The sequence below is a fragment of the Hippocampus guttulatus genome, chromosome 19 (genome assembly GCF_054856545.1).
Source record: "Hippocampus guttulatus isolate MCC_2025c chromosome 19, RoL_Hgut_1.0, whole genome shotgun sequence".
Lineage (NCBI taxonomy): Eukaryota > Metazoa > Chordata > Actinopteri > Syngnathiformes > Syngnathidae > Hippocampus > Hippocampus guttulatus.
Genome location: NC_141279.1, coordinates 437,964 through 463,586, shown reverse-complemented (window position 1 = coordinate 463,586; position 25,623 = coordinate 437,964). Strand labels below are relative to the sequence as shown.

General features: G+C 50.3%; 4 protein-coding genes across 14 annotated transcripts in view; 2 read left to right on the top strand and 2 right to left on the bottom strand.

Moving 5' to 3' along the window:
- The first annotated feature begins 294 nt into the window (after positions 1-294).
- On the top strand, positions 295-6,584 carry LOC147189353 (zinc finger protein Pegasus-like). 2 transcript variants are annotated; one of them, XM_086137897.1, is made up of 7 exons: positions 295-407; positions 1,777-1,911; positions 1,986-2,050; positions 2,132-2,194; positions 2,882-3,078; positions 5,111-5,299; positions 5,373-6,584. In XM_086137897.1, coding segments are annotated over exons 5-7 (1,038 nt in total). In that variant the 5' UTR covers positions 295-407; positions 1,777-1,911; positions 1,986-2,050; positions 2,132-2,194; positions 2,882-3,077; the 3' UTR covers positions 6,221-6,584. The 2 variants fall into 2 exon arrangements, with proteins under 2 accessions (XP_085994023.1, XP_085994022.1); XM_086137896.1 differs by lacking the exons at positions 295-407; positions 1,777-1,911; positions 1,986-2,050; positions 2,132-2,194; positions 2,882-3,078 and adding an exon at positions 3,754-4,680.
- Positions 6,526-16,157, bottom strand: ccdc186 (coiled-coil domain-containing protein 186). Of its 6 annotated transcripts, none has more exons than XM_086137879.1 (17): positions 16,008-16,157; positions 14,707-14,791; positions 13,908-14,625; positions 13,594-13,720; positions 13,067-13,195; positions 12,687-12,899; positions 12,462-12,581; positions 11,832-11,936; positions 11,497-11,595; positions 10,230-10,316; positions 10,015-10,157; positions 9,680-9,935; positions 9,376-9,565; positions 9,113-9,205; positions 8,747-8,963; positions 7,534-7,753; positions 6,526-7,438 (listed from the first exon to the last, which is right to left on the bottom strand). In XM_086137879.1, exons 2-17 carry the CDS (start codon positions 14,768-14,770, stop codon positions 7,355-7,357), a joined length of 2,865 nt encoding a protein of 954 aa, XP_085994005.1. In that variant the 5' UTR covers positions 14,771-14,791; positions 16,008-16,157; the 3' UTR covers positions 6,526-7,354. The 6 variants fall into 6 exon arrangements, with proteins under 6 accessions (XP_085994005.1, XP_085994006.1, XP_085994002.1 ...); XM_086137880.1 differs by lacking the exon at positions 16,008-16,157 and adding an exon at positions 15,366-15,497; XM_086137876.1 differs by having other exon boundaries at positions 13,908-14,791.
- tdrd1 (tudor domain containing 1) lies at positions 15,408-24,593 on the top strand. 2 transcript variants are annotated; one of them, XM_086137883.1, is made up of 23 exons: positions 15,409-15,462; positions 16,942-17,096; positions 17,183-17,220; positions 17,335-17,389; positions 17,487-17,601; positions 18,027-18,093; positions 18,187-18,264; positions 18,338-18,517; positions 18,594-18,737; positions 19,026-19,191; positions 19,257-19,334; positions 19,433-19,609; positions 19,676-19,783; positions 19,895-20,065; positions 20,323-20,619; positions 20,891-21,007; positions 21,094-21,225; positions 21,433-21,600; positions 21,672-22,052; positions 22,199-22,242; positions 22,392-22,916; positions 23,135-23,312; positions 24,450-24,593. In XM_086137883.1, the coding sequence occupies exons 2-21, from the start codon at positions 16,955-16,957 to the stop codon at positions 22,470-22,472; spliced, it is 2,739 nt and encodes a 912-aa protein (XP_085994009.1). In that variant the 5' UTR covers positions 15,409-15,462; positions 16,942-16,954; the 3' UTR covers positions 22,473-22,916; positions 23,135-23,312; positions 24,450-24,593. The 2 variants fall into 2 exon arrangements, with proteins under 2 accessions (XP_085994008.1, XP_085994009.1); XM_086137882.1 differs by having other exon boundaries at positions 15,408-15,462; positions 22,199-22,916.
- Positions 23,543-25,623, bottom strand: part of afap1l2 (actin filament associated protein 1-like 2) — an 18,103-nt gene continuing 16,022 nt past the window's right edge. For 2 of the 4 annotated variants that reach the window (XM_086137886.1, XM_086137888.1), the window contains 4 exons: positions 25,264-25,440; positions 24,737-24,924; positions 24,478-24,651; positions 23,543-24,292 (listed from right to left, as the gene is read on the bottom strand). In XM_086137886.1, the coding sequence (XP_085994012.1) occupies positions 24,266-24,292; positions 24,478-24,651; positions 24,737-24,924; positions 25,264-25,440 (566 nt within the window). In that variant the 3' untranslated portion in view covers positions 23,543-24,265. The remainder of the gene's footprint in view (positions 24,293-24,477; positions 24,652-24,736; positions 24,925-25,263; positions 25,441-25,623) is intronic. The other 2 variants (XM_086137887.1, XM_086137889.1) reach the window with 1 other exon arrangement.

Here is a 25,623-nt window from a genome sequence, read left to right as displayed (position 1 = left end):
ACCTGATTGGCGAAGAAAAGCGGGAAGTGTGGTCGTTACCGGAAGAAGGTGTGTTCGTTCGACAGTTACGAGGCGGACGTTGGAAAATGAAAAGAGCTGTGTTCAAACGTAGTCGTCCTCACCTTTTTGCCCATTCCGAACGTAGAGCAATCTATCCAAAACCTACGAACCCCTCGACTTACTTATATGTAACCGGGTGAACCTTACTTAGACGTTTGTAGTGAAGGCTTCCTTGTTTAACAAATGTAGCACTGTCACTTTAAGAGCCACACTAGATCAAAACACGCGGGACCAGATGCAGCGTGTGAGAATCAGACCATGCACGTGAAGGAGGGTAGTCGCAGAACTGTGCCCACTGCTTGTCCCCAACTTGATACACCCATGATCGTCGTCGTAACGAGATTCAGGTAATTGGTGAAGATATCACCTATATATGTTATATGTTTAGCTTAAAACTTTGTATGATAGACAGGTCGACTTTGACACTAGTCTCTGTCCTGAACATCTGCTGAAGTACTTGAAACAAAGAATGTAGTGTGAAGTTTAGATTCTATTTTCACTTGGTTAATTAACAGCCCCCCGAGGGTTTTCTTGCCTCCTCCACCTCGTAAAAGTCCCTGAAGGCTGTCAAGTGCCTTCGAAGAGGAACCCTAATCTCAAGATTTGTGGACCAGCAGATGTGGTCTGTACTTTGTCAAAATGCCAAGATCGAACTACATTGACCTTTCTTTGTTTCTGATTTTTACATAAGGGGAAGGACTGCCCGCCCCTAATTAATAGAATTAACATACTATGCCTATATGTATGTGTTGTTTCGCAAAAGATCTGCGATCCCTAGGCTCAAAGGTGCGGATCAAACCGTCGCCAATTCCTAGTGGATCGCAGTGAAGTCCGTAAGGGAGCCTCCACGCCGAATTGACGGGACTTTCCATCACTGGAGAGTTGGTGCGAAGTGGTAATGACCTTCGGGTCAGCAAAATCCTGCGGGACCGCGTCCGGCGGTATACAAATCCACCACAGTCCTGGCGTTAAGCGCCTAGCAAGGTGTCGGACCGGATCCCCAAGCCGACCATCCCCATGGGTTATGAAGGAATGCCCACCCTTCAAAATAAAACACCGGGCCCGGCGCATCCACGGTCCAACCTCGGGTGCTGCAGACCCCCTGGACCACCACCGTCGGCCACCGCGCTGCCGTGGACCCTGGCCACGGGGTCGAAGTGCGGGGGTGGGGTTGCGACCCGTCCCCCTCCCTCACGCTACATAGCCCCCAGGATGGCGATTCTCCCCCCCCTCTTCCCCTCCCCTCTGCCCCATCAACCCGTTTCCCCCCTCCCCCGATCCCCCAACCTCAAGAAGTCCGGCGGCGATGGCGCGGGGTGTCGGGGACAGGCTCAGATGAGGGCCCACGTCCCTAGCTCCACAACCACACGTCGGCGGCCGTGGCACGATGGTCGCTCCCCTTGCGAACTGGCGATGGTGCAGGGGAGAGGCAGCGACCACGGTGGCGGAGCAGGACTCTCTAGTCGCAGCGCTGCTCCCCTCAATCCGAGGAAGGGCCAATAAAAGGCGGCCTAAACACGCCCATCACCGCCATCGATCGGCTGGAGACCCGCCTCCGGCAGATTCATCCTTTATGCGGGCGAAACAAATATGTACGTGTGACTGTAGTTGCTCGGGGCTTCCTGATGATATCTGAGACTCACAGGAGCCCGAATCGATTCGTGTTGTGCCCTGAACGTTCAGTAAAACATCTTGCAAGAACTTCTCCATTTCCAGCCTCTGACTTTTGCACATCAACTCAGCCCGAATCAAACGAACGCGCGGAGGACCTGGGGAAGTGGAGAACGGTCAAGGGATCCCGCCGTGTCGACAACAACACGCTTCCCCCTGTTTGATCATCCTCCAACATTGGTAACTAGTTTACTATGACGCATGTAAGGTGTTAATTTTGGACAGATGATTAATTAGTTGAATGGTATTTGTAGAGCACAATATCGTGGTGTGGAGTTTGAAATCTACCACTAGTGAGTCGTGTGGACAGCTGTACAGCGTAAGTGTTCGCAATGTTACAAGATGTAAATATGTCTTTTTTGACTGTGAAGTTATATGAACTGTGTTATCTGTTCTTTAGAGGGGAGATCATTTGTGTTTGTCCACGTGCTTTGTACACACCCAACACACCGGAACATATCGAGTAAGTGTGTCTGCATCTCAAAACATTGGGTTGTAATGATTATTTGTTCTGCGCTAAGAAGTATTGTGGCTTGGAAATAATGTCTTTTTATTTCCGTTTCCCTATTAAGCAAGCCACTGCTGTTGTCTATTGTGGCGTAATTGTCTTTAATCTGTTAGATGATTTTCTTTGATCTCTTAGATCCCTTTTCAAACTCTTTTAAAATTCAGTTTACATCTCAGACTTTCATCTTAAAGCTGTACAATTTCTCATTGTTCAGTCGGGAATAAAGCCCACATCAAAATTATTTTGTGTCCAGTCTAGTCCTTCCAGAGACTCGGCTACATATATATTACCATTATTATGTATATTGTATCGAATTAAACCAAAGAAACTTTTTTTTTTTTTCAACCAAGCATTTAAAAAACAAACCCAAAATATGTTTTCTTGCAAACTGACGGCTTTTCGAAATACTGTGGAGAACGTTTCGTTGACATGGTGGCTTTTGTGATGGAGGAAATTTGACACGCCGTCTAGCGATGAAGCGCCGAGATTGCCGACAGTGGTTCCACAGTCCCTTGAGTCAATTAGGATGCAAAAAACAATCCTTGAAACAGCCAAGCCGGGAAAGACGCAGCGTGTTATGGTGGGGGATGACTGCACAGCAAATGCATGCACACTAATCAGGCTGGTTATCTGTTCCCACAGGCAGCTCCTCCCCAAAGAGAAGGGCGGGCGGCTTTGGCCATTGGCAGGCGCGGTCATGCAAAGCCGGGAGGGGAGTTTTATCAGCGGGCTAAGAATAGCCTCCCGGTGACCTGAACTGGTTGCGCAGAATCAACCTGCGCCTGCAGCCGGCTGGAGAGGAAAAAAGAAGAGAGGGAGAAAGGATCCCCCGTCCAAAAGTAAGATGAAAGGCCATCGGCGGCGCCATGTTGCAATTCACCTTCACATGCTCGGTTTTCCAAAGATTTCAGAGGAAAATACCAATCAAGCAATCATTCAGTCAAATGTTGATCATGCGAACGCCCATCGGTGGGCGTGGACTCCTTGTCCCGCAGGAAATTCTTGCCGTGCTTGAATCCTACCAGGCGCTGTGCCGCGTGACCTCCAGCTTTGCCGACGACTCTAAATCTGCCACGTCCACCGAAAGGCACACGGACCCGTTCCATTTGATGTCATTGGCAGCCGGCGAAAAGAGCAAATTCGACAAATTCATTTTTTACCCGAAAAAAACGACCATGTATAGTAAGGCGTTTTTAGCCCCAAAAAACGACCATGTAGAGTTTGGTATTTTTAGCCGCCCAAAACAAAACCACCACGTCTATCGTCATGGGGACCTACAGCCCTCACGGGATAACAAACTTTTGATTTTTAGGATTTTTTTTCAAAACGGCCGAAAATGTCAACATGGTCACATCAACTGGTCGGGACGCAGGTCATCTTGCCACATTTCAGAGGCCTCTTATTCCAAAATGCATAATCAGATTTGGACGGGAGGTGTCACGTTGGAAAGCCGAAGAGCTGTAGTTATCCCGATACCCAAAGCCTTCACGGGATAACAAACTTTCAAGTTTTAGGAATTTTTTCAAAACGGTCGAAAATGTCAACATGTTCGCATCAATTTGTCAGGAACGCAGGTCATCGAAAATGTCAACATATCAGATGAAATTGATGTGGAATTACCATTGACTTTATTTTCTATCTCCACTTGAGAATGCTTGTTTGTGCTGACAGCCAAGAAATTACTTATTTTATACGTTTATTAATTTCTTTTAACCCGAACAAATGACGTTTATGCATGAGTGGTGGCTCTTTTGTTTTGAAGGTGGCCAACGCCGCTCGCTGGCGGCACACTACCGTAATGCAGAGCACCTGCAATCGCAGCGGCGGCTCACTCGACTTCAATTTTGCGAGTGGAGTATGGTGATTTTAAAATATTTTACTATCGACAATAAATACATGTGAACGTCGCGTTACCATTATATTGGAGGTAGAATCTGAGATTTGATCAACATTCTCTGGAAACAGAAGAGGCTATTCCTATTTCCGATTTTCATTGAATGCAACATTTCCACGATTGACGACAATGACGCGTGGGAAACCAAGCACCAGCTGCTGAGCGTTCACCTGTCAACGTTGTGATATTCGCGTCATTTGGAAACATTTTAGTAAACGTTACATTTTAGTAGATGCTAGAAAGAGTCTTAATGGAATACGCTGAAGTGGTAGGGCCGCTGCGAGGGCTCGGGATGGCGTGCTAACGTTAGCCGAGTTGCTACCATCCGCACCGGTTGAAAGTGCCCTTTTAAACCCATCCTGGATTTGACGCACCGAGTCTGGGTTCTTCTGGGGGATGCTCTTTGGGTCGCGGCGCTAAACGAGCACCATGGAAGAAATCAAGACGGAACCGGTGGATTTTGTCAGGGAATTTCAAGAGTACTTGACACAGCAAACGCAGCACGTCAACATGATCTCGGGCTCCATTTGTGAGGAAAAGGACCCAGGTGTGGATGCATGCCGAACAGTTTGAGCATCTATTAGCAATCCTTGATGTCGGCTTACGCACTTTGCCCTCACTTGTACGGGAAGATCGTTCGGCGCATTAGTAGGATCCACAAAAGCCCGCCCCCCACTACCACCCAACCTGCGTTTATTGATTATCCTCGATATTTAACTTGAGGTACATCTAAGACAATTAAGCACAGCCGTAGAATGATTAGGGTCCACTAGCAGAACGACTGTTACTAACGAGTAAGGTTTTTCTTTTTTTTTGCACCACTAGTTCAACCTCACTCGGATAATCGATACATGCTTTGAGATCTGCCAACTGAGTATTTGATTTGATATCCAGCTCAAGATCCATATCCACCCTTTTGTTCTCATTGGCAGGACATCCCAGGAGGAGTTACTATTTGTTTGTGTTTTTGTCACCAGTGGCACCAAGGAGTGAGCATAATGGTCTGGACGCCCCATCCGTGGAGGTAAGCCTGCCCTTGGAGGAAGGCTCCGACGTGCAAATGGACGGCCTGGAAAGGACGTGTGACGGCAAATATAAGTGCAGCTTCTGCAGCTACGCCAACAAGGGCATGGCTCGGTTGATCGAGCACATCCGCATCCACACAGGTGTACTGTCTCTCTTTCGTGAAAATACTCAAAGCAGTTTGCGTGTTCATGTTCCCTTCCGCGTGTCCTACAGGAGAAAAGCCGCACCGCTGCCAGCTGTGCCCCTTCGCCTCGGCGTACGAGCGCCACCTGGAGGCCCACATGCGCTCTCACACGGGCGAGAAGCCCTACAAGTGCGACCTTTGCGCTTTCCGCTGCAGCGACCGCAGCAACCTGTCGCACCACCGCCGGCGGCGCCACAAGCAGCTGCCCGCCCGCGTGGCGCGCCCGCCCTTCGCCGGCAAGCGAGGCCTGACCACCCTGCAGAAGCGCAGCGGGCCGCTCGGCTTCGGCAGGCGCCTGCTCCTCAATTTCGCGCCGTCGCCCAAGTCGGACTACGCCGACGACATGCCTCACAAGCATCACCACCATTTGAACATGACCGAGCACAGGAACCCAACCAGGCTGCCGCAGGGTGACTTTGACAGAGGAGCCAACCCTTTCGACAGCCCGCTGGAGCAGCTGGCCGACCTCCACGGCGAGCCCCCTCGCGTGGCCCCGAGCGGCAACGAGAAGCCCATCGTGATACAGGAAGTCACGGGTGCGCGAGTCACCCCGTGTTCCAACGGCGTGCAGACCTCAACGGCCAAAAGCGAATACCCCGGAAGTTCCGCGCCCGGCCTCGGTTCGGACGCCCGCGACGAACCTTTGTGCGCAGGGGGCAGCCGGCCCGCCACGCCCCTCGCCGCCGACGCCCCGGAATGCGACGAGCCGCAGCGGTGCCCGCACTGCGACATCCATTTCCCCGACAACGTCCTGTACACGATCCACATGGGCTGCCACGTCTACGAGCACCCCTTCCGCTGCAACGTCTGCGGCCACACGTGCACCGACAAGTACGACTTTGCGTGCCATTTTGCTCAAGGGCAGCACAGGAAGTGACTCTGACGCGATTCGGAATCGGTCAGGAGCCACTATCCACTACTCACGAAAAACTTTGGTCCGTTGTGAAATTTAGGCGTGAACAATTACGCAAATTCAAATCTGCATCACGATGTAGTGGATTGAAAGTGCGAGGGCGGGGGGGGGGCCATATACACATATATACATACTGGCTGCCTACAGTACATACACCTCATCCAGTATTTAGCAATGTATCTACGAGTGGATATTTGAATCACAGTTTGAATCTTCCACACTGACAGAGGCCACGGAAATATAAGAAGGAAAAACAAACCAAACTTCCGTTTTGATGAAAAATGTTGCTTTTGATTTTTATTAAAAAAAATATATATTGGTATTGTCATTCGCCTTCAACGGAATCATTTCAATCAAAATTCAAATTTTAGGTGATTGAAACCGATTTGTTGTGACGAGTGAGTGGGAAAAGCAAAATGTTGGTGCTACCGATAATTATTTCCCATTTAAATTCACAGAAATGTTGCAAAACATCTTCAGGAAGAAAAAAAGTCACCCCCCCAAAAATAAATAAATAAAAAAGAGGCAAGAACGATCGAAATAAAATCAAAAGTGGTGGAGAAAGAAATAAATGACATTCAAATTGGCCTCATGTGGACGTCCTTCCATTTTCAAGAGCTTGCGCGTTGCCGAGCACGGCGTCACAAAATGGCTGCCGCTCCACACGGGGAGGAGTGCTACGTTTTTACAGGCGAGCAGCTTTTCAACTTAGCAAAAATCATTTGGCATCGAGATTTCATCTGTGGATGGCGTTGTTGAACAAAGAACAGGGAGACAAAATCGACGGCCCGACACACGCACGCACACTTGGTCAATTTTCCTTGTGGCGAGTCTCCACCGAAGAGCGCGTCTACATTCAGAACGGCGGCCTGTCCTCGGAGGGACGGCAACATGGCTCATGGCGAGGAAGATCCGTTGTACCGAAACGGGTGCAAAGTTGACAGAATAATTCAAGTAGGTCGGAAGGTGAGGAGAAAAAGAGGCGCCGGTCTCCCGAAAGGGCGCTCGCGGCACAATCCGTGCCAGTCTTTGGCGCGCCCGACGCGAGGCGTCCCGTTCTCGGAAGACCGCCCTGCCGATTGTCCTTCGGCGCTTTCCTCACGTCCTCCTCTCCGCGTCGTCAGGCTCTCGCTGCTGCCTGATCAGCTTCTCGATCTCTGCGCCCAACGTCTGAAGGCTCTCCTGGAGAAACGCGGAGCCCCCGAGGTGAGTTTGGCCCACGGGCGCCATTGTTGAAATCCACAGACAAAACGGGAGCTCGTCCGCTCCCGGCGTACCTTGAGCGTGATGTTCTTCAACAGGGTGTCCTCCAGCACCGCCTGCAGCTTCCTGTTGATCTCCAGCGACAAGTCCAGCGTGAGCCCGCTGTCGGCCGGGTGGGAGGTGTACAGCGACGCCATGATGCCGCCCCGTCGACTCAGGTGGGCCTTGTTGAAGTCGGACGCCTCCGACGAGAGCGCCCCCGACTCTTCCCTTAGCACGTAGCTCTGGATGATTCTGGGAGAGGAGACGGCGTTTGACGGACATGCCAGCATACTGTTGAGCCAACGCCAACAGTATTGAAGCAGGACATTTATCGGTCGACTCCAGGACCAAACGCCTTGGTGCGAGATGATGGCTACGAGAGTCCATTAGCGGAGAGGAGGAGACCCCCGGCTTCCCCGCGTCTTGGCAGCGGCCTGCTCGGGTGCGATTGTGCCGACGTCCTTCACACGCTTTCTATTCTCCGAGCACACGGCCGTGAGGATGAATCGCCGCAGATGCCTGCTAATTCATTCTTAGGTGAGACCCCCCCGCCACCCCCGCGCCCGAGCTATAAATAGCTGTCATGAATTTTGGAAAACAGGGGAAGCGTGGCTGAGAATTTGTAATTGTCTGACTTGGCGTGTTGGGGAGGGGGGGATTCGTCATGAATGCGTCAAAGCACATGCTGTCCTTTCAAGGTCAATGGAGGCGATTGAGAAAACCCTGCACGTTATTTGTTGCATTTATTTACACAATGCTGCTTCGTGTTTGCTTTCAAAACTTAGCTTGTAGCCGACGTGTGCACAATTTCAGCATGGCGTCTCTGATCCACTGGTGAAAGGACACTTTGATCCTCTCCTCTTTCATCTATAACTGCTTCAGAGAACAAAGTGTATGCAGAAAAGTGGTGAATCTGTGTCCTATGTGTTGTGTTGTGTTGTGTTATTTTGACTTCAAAATGGCGCCGCGTGAGTGGCTGCCTTTCCAGCAGCTCCTATATTTTGTTGTTCTACTTCTTCCTTTCATATCTTTGCTGCTGTGAATCTGGAATTTCTCCATTGCGAGACTAATAAAGGTTTATCTTATCTTAAAAAAAACAAAAGAAAGTGCTAAGATGAATATCATTGTATTTGCACCACCATTTTCAAATTCGAAACAAGCAGAGACACCAGTGGAAAAAAAAAAATTCCTCCTCATGCTAATAATAGCAACGGCGGGACAAATCCATTTCTCGTTGACACTCACTTGGTCTTTTTGCGGATCTCGTCCACCAGCTGCTTGATGTGATCCTCCACGAAGTCGATCTTCTCCTGCTTGCGGGCCAGCGCCTTCTGCAGACGGACGATGCGCTCCACCAGCACGGCCTTGTCCACTTCCGGGAAGCTGTCGGCGCCGACCGCCGCGGAGTGGCCCTCCGGCGAGCGCTCCTCGCCCGCGCCCCCGTGCCGCGCGTTCAAGGAGCCTTGCGGGAGGTAACGGCTCATTTCAGCGCTCGGCTCGAGCGTCGCGACGGGCGCTCCGCAAAATGGCACGGGCGACTTTTGAGGGCAGTCGTCACGTATCGAACGGCGGTCGACTCCTTTTGCTTATGATGAAAGATTGGGAACAAACCAGGCGAAGCACCTGAGGAACTCGATCGGCTGCCCATGCTGCCGCCGTCACGGTCGCAGCCTCCGTTCTCAACCTGGTCCAGTCGCTTCCGGGCTGAGACAGAACAGAAAGGCAGGGGGGGGGGGGGCATGTTTTAATATAATAGAGAAACCCCAAACCCCCTTCCGAGCACGCGTGCCTCCCCTAAGGGGTCGCCAGATCCGAAAGGATGGCGCGAAAAGGACACGTCCTCCTTTGGCAGGGATTCAAGGTGGCTTCCTGACCTTGCGTGAGCTGCTTTGTCAGGTCCTTGAGGTTGGCCGCCTGTTTCCTCTTCTGAGTGGCCAGCTCGTCCCTCAGCTCGTCCACTCGCGTCTGGAGCCGGCTCAGGTGGCCTTGCAGCGCCGTGCGCTCCTCCTGCAGGTCCCGCACCTCCTGCTGCCGCAGCGCCTCCTCCCGCTTGAGCCGCCGCGACTGCGGGATGAGGGGACGGAGAGCAAATCAGGGCGGCCCGCATCCGCCACGGGACCGATAGACCGTAGCGCCAAACGGGCCCCCCGAGGCTCGACGCCAGCGCTGCCAACCGACCTTGTCGTCCAGGGCGCCGTTGGTCTCCTCCAGTTTGGCCCGCTGCTCGGCGAAGCGGGCGGCCAGCTGATCCAGCTGGGCCTGCAGGGCGTTGCTCTCCGACTGCAGATGCGCGTTCTTGCTGCTGAGCTTCTCGGTGAAGCCCAGCAGCTCGGCCTCGCGCTCCCGGCTGCCCCGCACGTCCCGCTGCAGGTCGGCCATCTGGTTGTTCAAGGAGTCGGCCTCGTCGCGTCGAGACGCCAGCTCCTCCCGGTCCCTGCAATACGCCGCATTCGCACCGCCGATCCACATGGGGAAGCCGCGGGTTACTCCGACGAGCCGAGAAAGTAAGCCACCGTTGATGCTGCTCCCGCAGCGCGGCCATCTTGTTCAGCTCGTCCCTCTGCCGTCCGATCTCGGCCTTCTGCCTGTTGATGATCTCCCGGTACTCGCTCAGCTCGTCCTCCCAGCGCGGACGCTCGTCCTCCAGACACTTCAACTGCACAGCGCGACAGGCGCGTTGGGGGAGGCCCGGCGCGGCGGCGGCGCGGCGCGGCGGCGTGACACAAACCTTGGTGCGAAGCGTGTGGAGCTCATCCATGCTCTCCTTGTAACTCCTCTTCAGGTCGTCCAGCTCTTTGGCCTTCACGCGATGCACCTGCAACGAGCCGCAAACCTCTCAACCTCGGGGAGAAGCGACGACCTTTGGAGGTATCGCATCTCCATTTTCTCCATTGTGAGACAAATGAAGGTTTTATGATCTTATCTGACGGAGGATAGAAAAGTCCGTTTCCATTCAGATGAATTTGACATTCCAAATGTCTTCTGACGCCGTCAATGTGTCGATTCCGGATCCAAATTGAGGTTGACATTGTGCCCATACCAAAAGATTTACTTTCGATTTTGTTTGATTGCATCATGCTTCTAAAATAGCACTTTATTCTGATTTGCAATTGGATTTCCACTCCTCCGTCTTTCCATAATCCGCACGTTCATCCATCGACAAACAAACAAAATGGAATGGAAAACGAGTCACGACTCCAGCTGCAATAAATACTGCGTTGACTTGAGCGCTCGGGACAAAAGCGTCATCCGTTGTATTTTTATTTGGCGGCCGCGCCGCCTCCTTGCGAAATTGTTTGTGCGCCGCGGCGCGCTCGTTAGCGACGTGAAAGCGGCGTGTCACGATGGTTTGTCTCATCTTTTAAACAAAGCCATTAACGGGACCGCTGAGAGTCAACTTTTCCGAGAAGCTATTAGCGGGCCGCCGTATCCACGACAACCTGCCGCCAAATGAGATGCGAGGAAAATGTATTTCCCATTTGCTCCGTTAATTCACGACTTCTTTCGAGGCTAATGGGCTTTTATTTTGCATCGTTGAAGAGTGTCTCTTGAGCGTGGCAAAGAACGAGAAAAGGAAGAAAATCACAGAGGTCTTCGGATGACTCGTTCAGTCGCGCGCGGCAGTATCGGAGGCACTATAAAGGCAAGGAAAAGCAACGCCACGTTTGTCTCAAACGCCGAGGTTGGGGAAGACAAAGCGGCGGTGAAATAGAAATGTCGAGGGCGAGCTCAAACAACGGCAGCTTCGCGCTTCGGCTACTCGTGCGCTTTCTTTTGAGGCTTTTGGGGGGAAGGAGCGGGGCGGCGGGAAGTGGGTGAGGTCTTTTGGGCCCGCCGTTCGGATGCTGCGCTTCGCCTTGGTTCTTTCTAGGCCATTTATTTTTAAAGTGTCCTTCCGCTTGGAAAGGAGGAGGATGAAGGAAAAGGAAAAAAAACAAAAGGGGCCATTGTGTTTGGATTAAGCCAAAAATGACATGAAGACAAAATGGCGTCACCTCTAATTGGTCCGTTTGCTCCTGCTTGCGTTTGGCCAGTTCCCCTTTGGTCTCCCTCAGTTTGGCATCCAGCTCATTGGATTTGATCTCCTCCGATTCCTGTCGGACAAACCGGAAAGTCAAGAGTTCGTCCGCTGCGACGCGGAGGAAAGCGACTCTTTGGCACCGCCACAAGGTGCGTATCAAAACTACAGCAAAGTGATTTCGTGATCCAGCCAACGATAAGGAATCTTCAAAATAGGAGGGAGCTCAGCGGAGATGTCTCCCCCCTCCCTCCCTCCCCATCGCCAGAGAACGGATTGCGTTTCGCCCCAAATTCATGAAATGACGAGAACCTGGTACGTTCGGATCATGTCCTGGCAGTTCTTGCGGATCTGCTCCGTCTCTTCTTTGGCTTGCGTCAATTTGGACGTGATGTCCCTCAACTTGTCTTTGGACTCCTGCGCGCAGAGACGGATGGAAGCACGAATGAATCATTCATCGGGCACCGGCCTCTGCCAAACACTCCTTCTCATTGGATTTACTTTTGCGACGCGAATAGATGGCTTCGGCGAGCATTTGGTTTGTCGCTTATTTTTCGTTTCATCATCTGACGGCTGAGGAATCTTTTGGGAGTTTTGGGGGAGGATGTGCGACAGACAGACAGACGGTGAGAGCGACGTGTTTGCCCTGCTCCACATAAGCCGCTACCGCCTTACCCTGAGGGAAGTTCAAAATAAAGCGTTTTGATCACGAACTAGCCGAAACCTAAATAATGCCTTTCCCGGAGGTTCATTGCAGTCTAATTCTCAACGCCTGTACGTACGGTCGAGTCGAGCGAATGAACCCACAAGTCGTGGGGACCACAGCTGGAGGGACGCGGCGGGAGGCTAATCGTTGTTCGCGCGCCATCTGCGCATCAAGGAAGGCCACGCGCCAACCAACTCTTTCATGTCCGCGCGCGTCCGGAAAAAAACGCTACTTGCCTTGTGGGCATCGGCCTCACTCTTGAGTTTGTTCTGGGCCCATTTGACCTTGATGAGATGAGAGTTGTTCTCCTCCTTCAACTTTTCCACCTCGCGAGTCAGCCGGCTGACGTCGCCTTCCTAAGAACAAAGCGAATGGCACGCAAGGCGGCGAGTGCGGGAGCAAAGCACGCCAAGCGACCGGCGTCGCTGGCCGGGGTGAGAATTTGGGAAAAGACGAGAGACCTTGGCGTCGCACAGCTGCTGCAGGCGGCCTCTGTCCTGAGCCAGCTGGTTCCCTCGCAGGGCCTGGCGATCCACTTCCTTTGCGGCCTCCCGAAGCTTCTTCTCCAAAGTCTCCTTGTCCCGCCTCAAGTCCAGGGCCTCCTTCTCCCCGCGCACATATTTCATCACCATGGTCTCCTTCTCTTGGCGCGCTTCCTCACACTTCCTGTTCACCTGCGGCAGAGGAAGAGTGTTCATCCCCTAAAATGGGCAGCTTTTGACGGTCAAGCCTTGGTCTTAGAAAAGCCATTCCGGCTTCGACCGGCGAGGCGAAGAAAGGACGAGCGGAGCAGCGCCGCCCGTCGACGGGAGAAGCATTTTGCGTGGGGGCTGCCTTTTACCTGCTCCAGGCGGTAGGTGGTCTCCTTCTGCATTTGCACCAGGGCCGCCTTGGCCGCCTGTTCCTGTTGAATGAGTTTGTCCCGGGTGCCCTTCAGCTCCCCCTGCAACTCCTTCGCCCTGCCCTCCAGCTGACAACACAAACGCAGACGGGACGGTAAACCGCGGTTGGGCCTAACCTGCGACCCCAGAGAATCGATGGGGAAATCGGATTCTGGCCCGGGTCTGCCTTGATTGCTCCACTTTTTTTGCATCGGGGATGAGATTGGTGTCAATCTGATTGTGCTGACGCAATCTTGTGTCCTCGGTGAACAGAAACGCATCGTTTGCGGATCACAGAGGAGAGTGTGTTTTTTCATTAGTGCCCCATTAAAAAACAAAACAAAAAAAAGCCGATCAAAAGGCACAACGACAACAATGGAATTCGGCATCCATATTTGGGATGAGCAAATGATACCCTCAACACTGTACTTTGTGGTCAAAGAAAATGGAATTTTTTGTTGCAGTTTGAAGATGAAGCGCCACTCACGATCGAGATGGTGTTCATGTGCTGCTTCTGCGTCTCCGCTCTCTTTTTCAGCTCCTCCTTCATGTCGTCCTTCTCAGAACAGATGCCCAGGATGAGATCCTGATGCCTCTTGTTTTCCTCCAGCAACCTTCACAACACATGCAAATGTGACAAATAGTTCCAGAAAAACAATGACCTGAACATTTTGCGGAACCTTTTGTGACTCATTTGAGTGGGTTTTTTTTTTTTTGCCTTCCAGTGGAAATGAGGAATTGAGGAGAAAACTGGGACGGATCCTTCATTTTGTGTACTATTCGGAAGTATGAAGAGTTTACCTCTGGATGGACTTTTCCTGTTGCGCGTACTTGTGCTGGACACAATGCTCCAAGACCAACATGCAGTCCTCCCGCTCCAAAGGGACCCCGTTGACGGGGGGGCTTCCTTTCCCGCCGCCGTCCCTTTCAACTTCGGGAAGCTGACAGGCCATCAGCTCCGACTCCAGCTCGTCCAACAGAGACTCCTGCGACAGGGACCGCCGGATCTGCGACATCAGCTTGCGGCTGCACTCCGTGTCGTACGGACTGGACGTGGAGTCGGAGGGTGGCGACGCGCCGGCGCCCCTTTGCGGGCTGGAGGCGAACGAGGAGCCGACGCTGTCCGAGGTGGGGCTGGAGGGGCCGTCGGAGAGGCCGGACGTGGAGCCGGGGGGGGAGTTTTTGGAAGCGCTCTGGATGGACGGGGGCGACGGGCTCTCGGCGCATCCATTTTGGCTCGCCGGCGACGGCTCCTCGTCGCCGTTGGGGGAGTCGTCCTTGTCCAAAGTCGCGGCCGCTTCTAGGGCGGGGGGGCTCGCGACCGCGTCACCCGGGGCCGGCCCAGATCCTTCATTTGAAAGAGGTGCTGGCCTTTCCTCTTGTGCAAAACATGGAATACCGTGACGGTTGCCATCAGAGGCCGGCTGGCGCCCTCCTACTTTTTCTGCTATCTTTGTCTTTGCAAAACCATCTGGATTTGATTTGATAAAGCCACCTTTTGTCTGCACGCGTTCCTCCCCTGCGCAATCACCAGACGCGGGTTCTTGTTTTTCTACTTGAGATTGACAGTTCTGGAGCTGCTCCAACGGTGAAAACTCACCGCTCCATTCCACGTCGGATCCCTCCGTCACATGTGCATCCGAGGCCGGGTCGGGTTGCTCCATGGCGCTTTCTGTGCATCAAATCTGATATAAAAAAGAGAGCGAGGAAGAGCACGATCAGGGACCGAAGGGTGCCAAACGTGACTTGAGGCTATTTATTCAACCCATAATACCTTGAAGAAACAAGTATTACTTGCTTGGCTGGCTTGTGAACAGAATTCCAGCAATATTCGTTACAAATGACGTCCACAAAGTCTCTTTTCAATGTGAAATCGATATGAAAACGGCAATAAATGGTCAGATTTGTTCTCTGTACCGAGGTTTTCAATCACACGAGGGATGTCTGTGTCGGTTCCTAAATCAAACATTTGCACACCTGTTGATTGGAAGGGATGCTCCCAGTTGCATCCCTTGTATCACTCGGTGTGTATTTGGATGTACTGGTCTGTTTATTGTCGTACCACACCAGAGATAAATCATTCGTGTTCATTGCGCGGGATCTTGTTATTAAGGAATGTTACACAAGGCAAAAAAGGTTGACATTTAATCCTCATTTGATCATAATGTCCACGGATTTGTCTATTTATTTGCTCTTGTAATACATTTGATAAAGAGTCAAAAGAGTGCTAGCCGACAATTCCCAAAGCCCCTCTCTTACTTCCGAGGTAGGTGTGGTCATCTTCAATTCAATTCAACTTCCGACAAGTGGCACAGAGCACCGCGGTGCGATGCGAGTCTTCTCGCACATTTTAAAGGTGTTAAATGCTTGATTTGTCTTCAGAGTGTGAATTAGACAGCTAAAAAGCCTCGGCTTTTCAAGCAGCAAGAGGCGTCGATGCTCCTTTTGACAGGTGTCAGCCGTCAAATAACAAGCGACACCGTCGGCTTTCGAGCCCGTATGGAAGAAAGCTTTGGTCGCAGCCGTGCCTTGTACTATCCCGTAGAGATCGCCAACCGGAGCATGCTGCTCAACTGGCATTTTGTTCCAAACTGTGGCAATTCCAAACGAGTTACAACCTATTATGCAGACATTAGCACGCAAGGTTATCAGCCTGCTCGTAGCATGTTCGCATCCGACACGGTCGTTATTAAATACGGATAAAATGGCAAACGTCAGACTAATGTATTTCAAGATAGCAACATCGGACGATGGTTCATTTGTAACGCCAAGCTGCTTAGTTCGGCTTTCAGCGAAAAGGAAAGCAATGGGCTAGCCTACAGCAGGCAGCTAAGCTATGACGACTCATTTCCGTGAATGAAACCAGCGCGTGAAGATAAGAGTGAGACTATATTTACCCACCGAGTGTGGTAAATCCATAAATGGAATTTTTTCACTGGGCTCGGATTAATTTAATGGCGAATTTAGAGCCGTGACTCTTGTGTGTCTTGCCAGCTGATCGGCCCAACGAGTCCTTTTTGCTATGACACATCAACAAACATGGCCACTGCAGGGGGCGAAAGGACAGCAGGCGTGAACCAATGAAAGCAAAGCTTCTGTGACGTCGACTGGAAGCCGCAGGGTAGCTCCATCGAAAACATTTTTAAAATGCGTTACAAAGAAAAAGTGGATGGAAAATACCTGAACTTGTTTATTTAAATTTGGCCAATTAATGAAAAATAATGCATGCATTTTTATTCATCAATTTTAGGCAAAATGGCAAATAACAAACGTAAACGCTGTTTCCCACCACTGCACTGAAATGATAACTTAGCTTTTGTAGCACAGACCTGAAAAGGCCAATTACGTTACACCATGTTGGTCTATTTTTTTTATCTTACTCTAAACTTACGTTATTGCAGTGTATTTGTCTGGTTTTTTTTACGTTTTGTGAGCTATTTCAGTAGTATCTCAATCATGTAAACGTATTTCGCGTGACAGGCTATCCAATCAAAATCGACAATTTCCGTCTGAAATTTTCGACCAATCAGAAACTTAGGTCATCGCGCATGCCGCAGGTTTTTCCATCAGGTGCGTGTTGGTGGAAGCACGAGTTCGTCATAAAAAGTTGGAGTATTAGTGAGTTATTATCAATTTGACGCACTTGTATGGTTGTATATTGTGTCGTCACATCGCATTAGCTCTGGTACTTCCCCAAACGAACGGTTAACAATTGGTAGCAATTCATAGCTAATCCTCAAACTAACGGCTAATTTTGCTTCGTCATGCTAGCAGAGGACTTCATTGAGTTGATTTATATGATGTTGTTCTTTTTTTTTTTTTTTTGTAATTATAGAACTGCATTTGCCATGAACAACTCATTTTCCCCGAGCTCGGTGCAGCCAAACCAGCCCTTACGGAAGCCGTCATCCAGCCTGGTCATGTGTCCGTTTCCTGGACTCGTCTTGCCGGCTGGTAGCCCTGTCAGGCCGGACTTGTCACAAGGAGCCGGTAAACACCTTCAACACTTTGTTGACTCAATCAAATACTTTCAACCACATATGTCAAAACTTCAGTCCAAGTTTCCTCGGTTGTAGGCCCAGATTTACCACCGGCCAGAGGGGATACACCAGTTGTATGTATTACATGTAAAATAATTCCCCCTCAATAATATGTTCTTTCTTGTCAATTTCTTAAAAAAAAAAAAAAAAAGAGCTGTTCTATATCTTTATATATTTCCTCCCTAAAGGGAATTGGTTCCATGCAATCATCTGTGCCCCTCTGCCACTTTTGTGGTAAGCAAGGTAACGTTTCCACATGAATGTGATTTTTTTATTTTCAAAACATCCCGCACTGTTGTGAGATACTCAATTGTGATGTTTTCCCTCATGCATCTGCCAGGGAATTTACGTTGTACTCGTTGCAAGAAGGCAATTTACTGCTCTGTGGTGTGCCAGACGAAAGATTGGGATGGGCACAGACATATGTGCATACCCGCTGGCCCGGAACCTGCAAAGTAAGCCAACTACAGCCGTGAACATACATTTCATAATCCGAGATTAGAGGGTAGACTGTTATGGAGCCAATATTATCTAAATATCTTAAGAGGGTGAGTTTTTTTTAAAGATTCGAACAAAAACTTCATGGTGGTCAAAGGGTAATTGGTATTGTCTTAAAAGGTTTCGAAAACTATTTGGAGTAAAGAGCTCCACTTGATTTTGCGCAGTGAATAACACTTTCCGAAATTTCAAAACAACTGTTTCATTTCTTGTTTTAACTTCAAACAAAAGGTGAGCAGAGGTTCCCAGGGACAGCAGCATCTGTTAAAAAGTTAACCAAAACTTTTAATTGCCTTATCAGCCATTCAATTTTTAATTTTTTTTTTAAAGAATCGGTCGGTGTATTCCTCAGTAAAAGATCCATTTGAATTCGATCTTAAAGGGAGAAGCCGAATCAGACAGACGCGTTGCCATCATTGGCACACAACACCACCCTTCCGGATTCAAGGGTAATTAGACGTCTGGCCTTCCAGATGTATGCAGCACAGCAGCGATATACTGTATGTACTTTCTCATGGCTCTCCTTTTGTGAAATGAGGCAGGCAGATGCAGTGGATCCCCACAGGGTTTATTTGAAGGACTTGCATACCCTTAAGCTTCATCAGGGAAAAGATGTGCAGGTACTTGAAACCTGAAATGCCAAGAATTGAAATTTGCTTTCATGTCAAGTCGTGATTGATTGGGGGGTTTTAGGCATCTGTCGTGGAGTTCTACAGCCCTGGAAGATTTTTTCTCCTTGTCCAAAACCCCGATCTGCTGAAGACTCTGCAGAGTATCAGCAGCCAACTCCAGAAGAGCCCCAGCTGTCCCTCAGTACCCCTTCGTGTCCCCGGCGTCGGAGAGGTCTGCGCTGCACAGTTCTCTGCCGATCTGGTAAGAAGCGACGACTCGCACCGTAACACGACCGTTTGCTGTACGATGCTTTTTGCTTCCGTTTCGTCATGACTAGATTTGGTACCGAGGCCTGGTCCAGAAGTTGGCGGCTGACAAAAAGTCTGCTCATATACTTTACATCGACTACGGAAATGAGGAAGACGTCCCCGTGGACAGAATGAGGCCCCTGCCTGCTGACCTTGAGCCATTTCATCCTTGTGTTAGTATACTGTACACGCGCGCGCACACACAAAGCTACAGTCTTATCGATCGTCGGGCAGTGGTTCCCGGGCGTTCTCGAGCCAGTGCATTCTACAATTGGAAAAATCGAATTGCACACCACCAAACAAAACTCAACCGATGTACCCGAGTCCTTCCTATCTGGAACAGCACATGTACTCTTGACCAAGTAGTTCATGGCATCTGTGTCTCCGCGGCTTGTCTGCGTGTGCGTGTCGCGACGGCGTGCCGTAAAGCTCATCATATTTTTCGGAACGTTTCCCCTCAGGCCATGGAGTGTCGCGTTGCCGGCGTCGAACCGCTGGATGGCAGCTGGTCCGCCGAGTGCTGTTCAGCAGTGAAACCGCTTTTGGCTGGCGGGGTCGTGACCGTGAAGCTGGTGGAAACACTGAAGAATGTTCACACGCACGCCGTGGACATCGAGCTTCCCACGGGTACGGTCTGTCTTGAGTGGACAATGCGCTGCGCGGCATGAAGATGACATCAAGGTTTCTTTTAGGAAAGCGTCTGAGCTCATTTCTGATCGATCGCGGTTTTGTGAAGAAAGCAGTTGATTTGCCAACAGTGAACGACATAAGTAAGCCCGCATCGTTGACTTGTTCTCATTTCGTCGACTCCGCACCGGTTTGCGGTCCTGAAGATCTCGTGTCCGTATCCTTTTGGGGCCTCCCTCAGACGCCATGTTGACCGCTTCCTCGGAAAACTATCGGCGTCAATCTCGGTGGAAGGACGACAACACCTGGGCTCAGCCGCCCGAGCCTCTCACGCAGGCCGTGGGGGACTCCTTCTCTGTCGTGATTACGCACTTCCATTCGCCCGATGACATGATCGTGCAGAAGGTGGACAATGCCGGTTAGTGTTTCGTGAAAGCGCCAAACAAGTCGTGACATTTGGAGACTGAGAGATTTGATTTGGCAGGCGTCATTCAGGAGTTGAAGCTGAGTTTGAGGCAGCATTGCAATCGGTTGTCTGCGCCTCAAGACTTCAGACCAGCACCCAGCACCATCTGCTGCGCCCAGTTCTCGGGTACCAAAGTCGCACAATGTGAATTTGATGCTTTGAAGTTGGACACGGTGACCCTCAATGTCATCTTGCGTCTGTCGGTGCGTTCGCCGTGGACCGCTTGCGGTCTTCCAGAGGACAAGCAGTGGTACCGGGCCAAAGTGCTGGCGTACCCCTCTGAGGAGCGCGTCCGTGTGGGCTACGTTGACTTCGGCAATTCCGAGGAAGTGGATATCGGCCACTTGAGACCCCTCAGCCCTTCACTGCTCACCTTGCCCATGCAGGCCATTCCTTGTGTTCTCGCAGGTCAGTCTCTGTGTCCATCATTTGATAACCTGGCCAGAAAACGATGGAGGTTACGTTATTTTCTTCAGTTGCTGTTTTTTTGAGCGCATCTTTTTGAGAGAAGTGGTCGCTAAATAGCTCGATTTTATTTTTTTAAAAATCGGTTGTAATGGGCATCTCTCTTGAACTCCGCGGTGGTCATTAATGTGCCGCTGCTGAAAGTGTTGCGTTTGAGGCACTCAATTCTCAAACGAGGTCCGTCTTCGGGATCCATTCAGGGATACAACCTGTCGGAGGGAGCTGGTCCGAGGAGTCCCTGCTGGCCCTGCAGCAGAGGGTGTGTAACAGAATCCTGCGTGTGGAGATTGAAGGGGCGCATGAGGGCAAAGCTCTGGTTGTCATGGTTGACGAGACCAGCGACCCCCAGGACAACATCGCCGAGCTGCTCATCTCCGCCGGGTACGCCTCACCTGTTCCCGCTGCTGGATCTCTTAAGGCCCGCAATGACCCGCAGGCTGAGCAAGCTCCTCCAGAACCAGCTGCTAAGACAAATGCAGTGGACTATCGCCACAGCGGTCAGGCTCCTTTCTGTCTTTCTTTCTTTCTTTTGTTCAATGACTTTCTTGTAACAACACCGCAGTAAAACTAAAAAAGACACATTTTGGGAATTACAGAACCAGAACACAAACGTATTACAACACACTTTTTAAACACGTGGCAAATTTATACCCATTTGTCACCTCAGAATGTTTTATGACCGTCGTTTTTTTTTACGACCTGCCTGTGGCCCAGTAGTAATGATTGACACTTTAGGAACGTGATGGGAATGTGGGTATCCTGCTGCAGGTGCGACCTTCCCAGTGCACTGGAAGACCGTGGAGTTGCCCATCGATGAATCCTTCAAGCCTGACATCGCCGCCGTTACCAGTCCTTCCCTCTTCTATCTGTTCAGCCCCAGCCAGGGTCGGGGCGTTTTTCATTGTCATTCGGACCCCAAAGCGTTCGGACTTGCTTTGATCAGCCACTCTCCGTTCTTATCGTTGTTGCAGCAGATCAGCAGAAGCTCCGGGAGATGATGCAGGAGCTGGCGACTTTCTGCATTAGCGACCGGGCCGCTTTGTCCTCATGCGCTGACAAGAGCGAACTCGTCCCCGGGGCCGCCTGTTGCGCTCGGTTCACTGGTGAAAAGCACACGTCAAAAGTCTTACCTGTGTGTGTGTCGTCTTGCGATGGATACTCTGTCTTCACTTGTTAGGTTCATCAAAGACTCTAAATGATCCATCATGTAGGCGTGAACGATGTGATTGTCCATGGCTGTTAGTTTAAGTGTCCTGTGAAATCATTTTGCTGCATTCACTTTCACCCAAATGCCTTTTTTTCTTCCCCAGCGGATGACACCTGGTACCGTGCAGTGGTTGTGGAGGTCGGCGACAATGAGGTAGCAGTCGTCTACGCAGACTATGGCAACACCGAAAATTTGCCAGTCTCCCGCATTCTGCCCATCCCCGAAAGCCTGTTGCAGCTGCCCTTCATGATCGCCCGATGTGCTCTGACCGGTGAGTGGAGAGTCGCACGTTGCTTTTTTCGACTCGATTCTACGTTCCCGGCGACATCTCTACCTCCGCAGGCAGGGAGCATTTCCCCGCCCTGTGGCCCCGAGAAGTGCTGCAGATGTTCCTCAGCTTGCTGCTGGACGGCGTCGTCGCCACCGCGCTGTCTTTCGACGGCTTCAGCAACATCCTCGCCGTCAGCCTGCCCGCTGAAAAGGGCGGGGTCCACCTCAGCGCTCTGATCCTCGATGCCCTGGACAGCCACAAAATCACAAGCGCACCGAGCAGGTCCGCTGCCGCCGAGGCCGAGCGGATGGAGAGGAGCGGCGCTACTCTGCCTCAAACGACGCCTGCCGAAAATAAGATTGTGGAAAATACAGCGGAGGAAACTGTAAGCCTCGAGCGGACCGCCCAAAGCCCGCAGCAGAGAAAAACCCTAGCAGCCGAGGTCCAGAAGAGTGGGTCCAGTTTGAATTGTACTTCCGGCTATTTAAGAACCGCTGTCATGTTCAGGATCAATGATGAGTTCCGCGTTGCACATAGGAAAAGGGTTCGCTGACCCTGGTTCCATTCCTCCGTATTTGACCACCCTCGTCTATTCCAGATGCCCCGGCCTCTGCATGTTGCTGCCCGAGCCTGGAGCTAGAGGTCTGTGCTACTTTCCTTGACCTATTTCAGCATCTTACTCCATCTGAGCCCGTCTCTGCTGCGTTGTGCGCATGTGTTGATTCAAACAAAGTTCCCAAATTCAAGTCATATCCCCAGAACCTCAATTTCCCCCTTCCCCCCTCGTATAGATGCAGCGTTTGGAGCGGATGATCGAGCGTGTGGAGCACACGGTGGAGCTGCTTCTTTCCTCACTCACACGGTTTACTTGAACGCTTGCAGATTTAAAGCAGCTGTTGTCACTGTTCACCTCTCTTTTTAGGGTGCTTTAATTACGCTACAATACCGTTTGTTCTCTTTTAATAGGTGCATGTTTTTCATCAGTGCACTGTGTTGCCATGGCTTCCTTTTGTTAGCTTCTTATCGCCTGTTCAGGTGGTCCCTTTTTGTTTTACATAAAAGTTCACTTCAAACCGGTCCGTCTAGCTTAGTGTTATTTCAAAGTACGTCACTTGAGCAAAAGTAGAAAAAGAAGTGGCGTGTGTGGACTGAGAGGATCACCGGTTTGGTGGAGTGAACGGTGGGCACAGCCAGGAGGCGCGCTAACGGCTCTCTTGTGTGGATGCGATCAGTTTGGAAGCCAAGAGGGGCGTGAAGCCGGCAGTGAGGGTGGGGGAAAAAAAAGACACAAGGACACCATGGAAAGCGAGCCTTTGGTAAGTACAGACAAATTAGTCATTTTAAAAGTAAGTTAACTATCGATATTTTTTTTGGGGGGGGGGGCGATGGCCTGTTGTAGGTCACTCTTGTGCCAAATGCACTTCACGTGAGGGGCATCTTCTAACATTCAAAACATTAATTGATTCCATGTATTAGAATATGACATCTGTTTGCCAGAGTTTTTATTTTTTTTTGTACTTTCTCAATTTTCCAGGTAAACTGACACAGAAGTGAAAGGAGAAACAAAAGAATGCCGTTTCATTTTCCTTCTGCTACAAGCTCTCAAGTTAAAACTTTATTGACACTGATCCCGGATGGTTGCTGCAGGTGTTCCAACATGCTCCTCGTTCACGTTCATCCTGGTTTTCTTCTGAGGCTGCTGCTGCTTCAAGGTCAGATGACAGTTTCTTGAGGTACATTATGGCTACTGGGGCAAATGCGTTAGGTGTCCAATGCATCATCAAATGTATGTGTTGATCTCATTTGCTTGTGCGCCTAAAGTTATGAATGTGGATTTCTGTAAATTCCCTGATTGTTAACAGAAGCTTGCCAGTAAAGTGAACTGAACTCATAATGTCCATAAAATATTAGATTCAACGTAATAAAAAAGACTCGGACAGCGTTGTTGACAGTATGTATTTATTTGAATAAAAAGTGCGTTTTTTTTTTTTTTAACCTAGCAATAGATTTCCCCCACCCATACACACACAAAAAAGGCTGATTAAATGACGTGCATATATTTACATTTGGCTACCAGCATAAATGTTGATCCAAGCTACAATCTCCAGGATGATTTGTAGCCAATTAAAGACGGTCGGTCAGTGGTTTCAAACTTGAGACGCTTTTCAGTGTACAAGAGCAATTAGTCGACTGGCCAGAATGTTACCGCATTTAAATGCCTCCCTTCATTTGGAGCACAACAAGTCTTTGAAAGTATCCAGTGGTTGCGGAGAGGACGCTCTTGTGCGAAGGCTGACGATCGCATGCGGATTTATTTGATTGTCTGGTCTGACAAACCGGCACTTCCCAACTAAAATGCCTCGTTTCCACCCAGCAGTACAGTTGGCTTCGGTCAAAAAAACAAACAAACAAGAAAATTGCAAGTTTGTGGAGGGTACCATGAGCCACATTTCAGCACGCCTCTGCCACAGTACGCAATTGTACTTGTCAACACCGAATGGTCTCTAGTGTGCAATGGTGGAAACGGGAAGAACACAAATGAGTTTGGGTACGCAACCGTACCATGACAAACTTAACCTGGACTGTACCACTTAGTGGAATCGGTTAAGAGATGAGCGCACAGGCTTCAACTGGTTGACCCGAAAAAGACACTGGACTCTCTTCTTTAAGCGGTGGACTTCCTTTCCCACTCCTGTAAGGACAAAGCAACATTGAATTAAGTATGATTTAGATTTCAAACACAAGTCACTATTGGTCATGGGGTTCAAACAACTTGCTAGTCAGCCGCCATCAGATTGTGTTACATGTTTTTGGACTGTATTGATTTTTTTTTTTTTTTTCCTCCACAGAAACTTAAGTTACGTAAGCAGGCCTCACTTTGGCTTTCTGCAGCACTTTGCCTTTGGTGGCCATGATGGACGCTGGCCTGTTCTTAAGTGCGGTCGCCGAATTGACAGGAGATGCTGCGTCTGCCCCGGTGGGGCCGCTGGATGCTTCGCAGGAGGGTGGCGATGATGCAATTTGGGGAACAGGCGGCGCCGCTGTTTTTGTCTGAGGGTGAGCAAAAGGGGAAAAAAAAAGTGAGTTCATCCACACGTTCGTACGTGAAGACTTTTTCAGGTTCCTTGCGGCTGACCGCATATGTCTCCTGGAGGTTGCTGTCCAGCGTGGTCCCCAGTGTGAAGGGCCCGGCCTCCACCTTCTTGAGACTCTCCTTCACTTCCACCAGCCGCAGCTCCACCTCCACACGCCGCTGCTCAGCTTCCCGACTGGCCTCCTCAATCTGCTTCAGCCGAATTTCCAGTGAGCTCTGCTGCTTGGGATCTGAAACCAACACTGACTCCTTCACAAGCCTCCAGCCAATTCAGCGTGACTACCGCGTGTCTCCCTCAAAGTCAGAGGGATGAGTCAGGGTTTTTTTTTGACAAAAACTTGGAAGTCCCTCTAAAAATATATATTTTTGAAAAAGTCGTAACATTACGTTCAAGTCATTTTTCTAGAATGAATTTTGGGGTAATCCCGAGAAGAAGAGTCAAAATTTTCCAGCGTCTCAGCTGGGTTTTACATGCACTTTTCTTTGGAGTCAGCCAGCCATCCCTCATACGTCTCCAGTTGTATTTGTTCCTGTCGCATAACCCCGAGTTCTGAGAAGTTGTGATTTACCTTGACAGGTGCTGAGCTCCTCTTTGGTTTCTCTCCGTTCCTTTTTCAGGCCGGCCAGGCTGCTCCTGACGTCTTCGCGCGCTCTCTCCAGCCGCTCGCGCTCGTCGCTGTAGCGCAACAAGTCTGCCTCTGTGCGTTTTTTGCCCAGCTTCCCCTCAACGGCGCCGGGGCAGCCTGCTAATCAGCATCCGAGCCAAAAGTCAGCCTGGGATCCCCAGGTATGCTTGCATAAAAATCATTTTGCCATTGTCTTTGAAGGACTAATTTACAATTGTTTTCCTTGAAAAAATAAATCTGTCGATTTAGATAGATATAGAAGGGATTATTATAAATGTAATTATTTTGTTGTTTTTTTTGAAG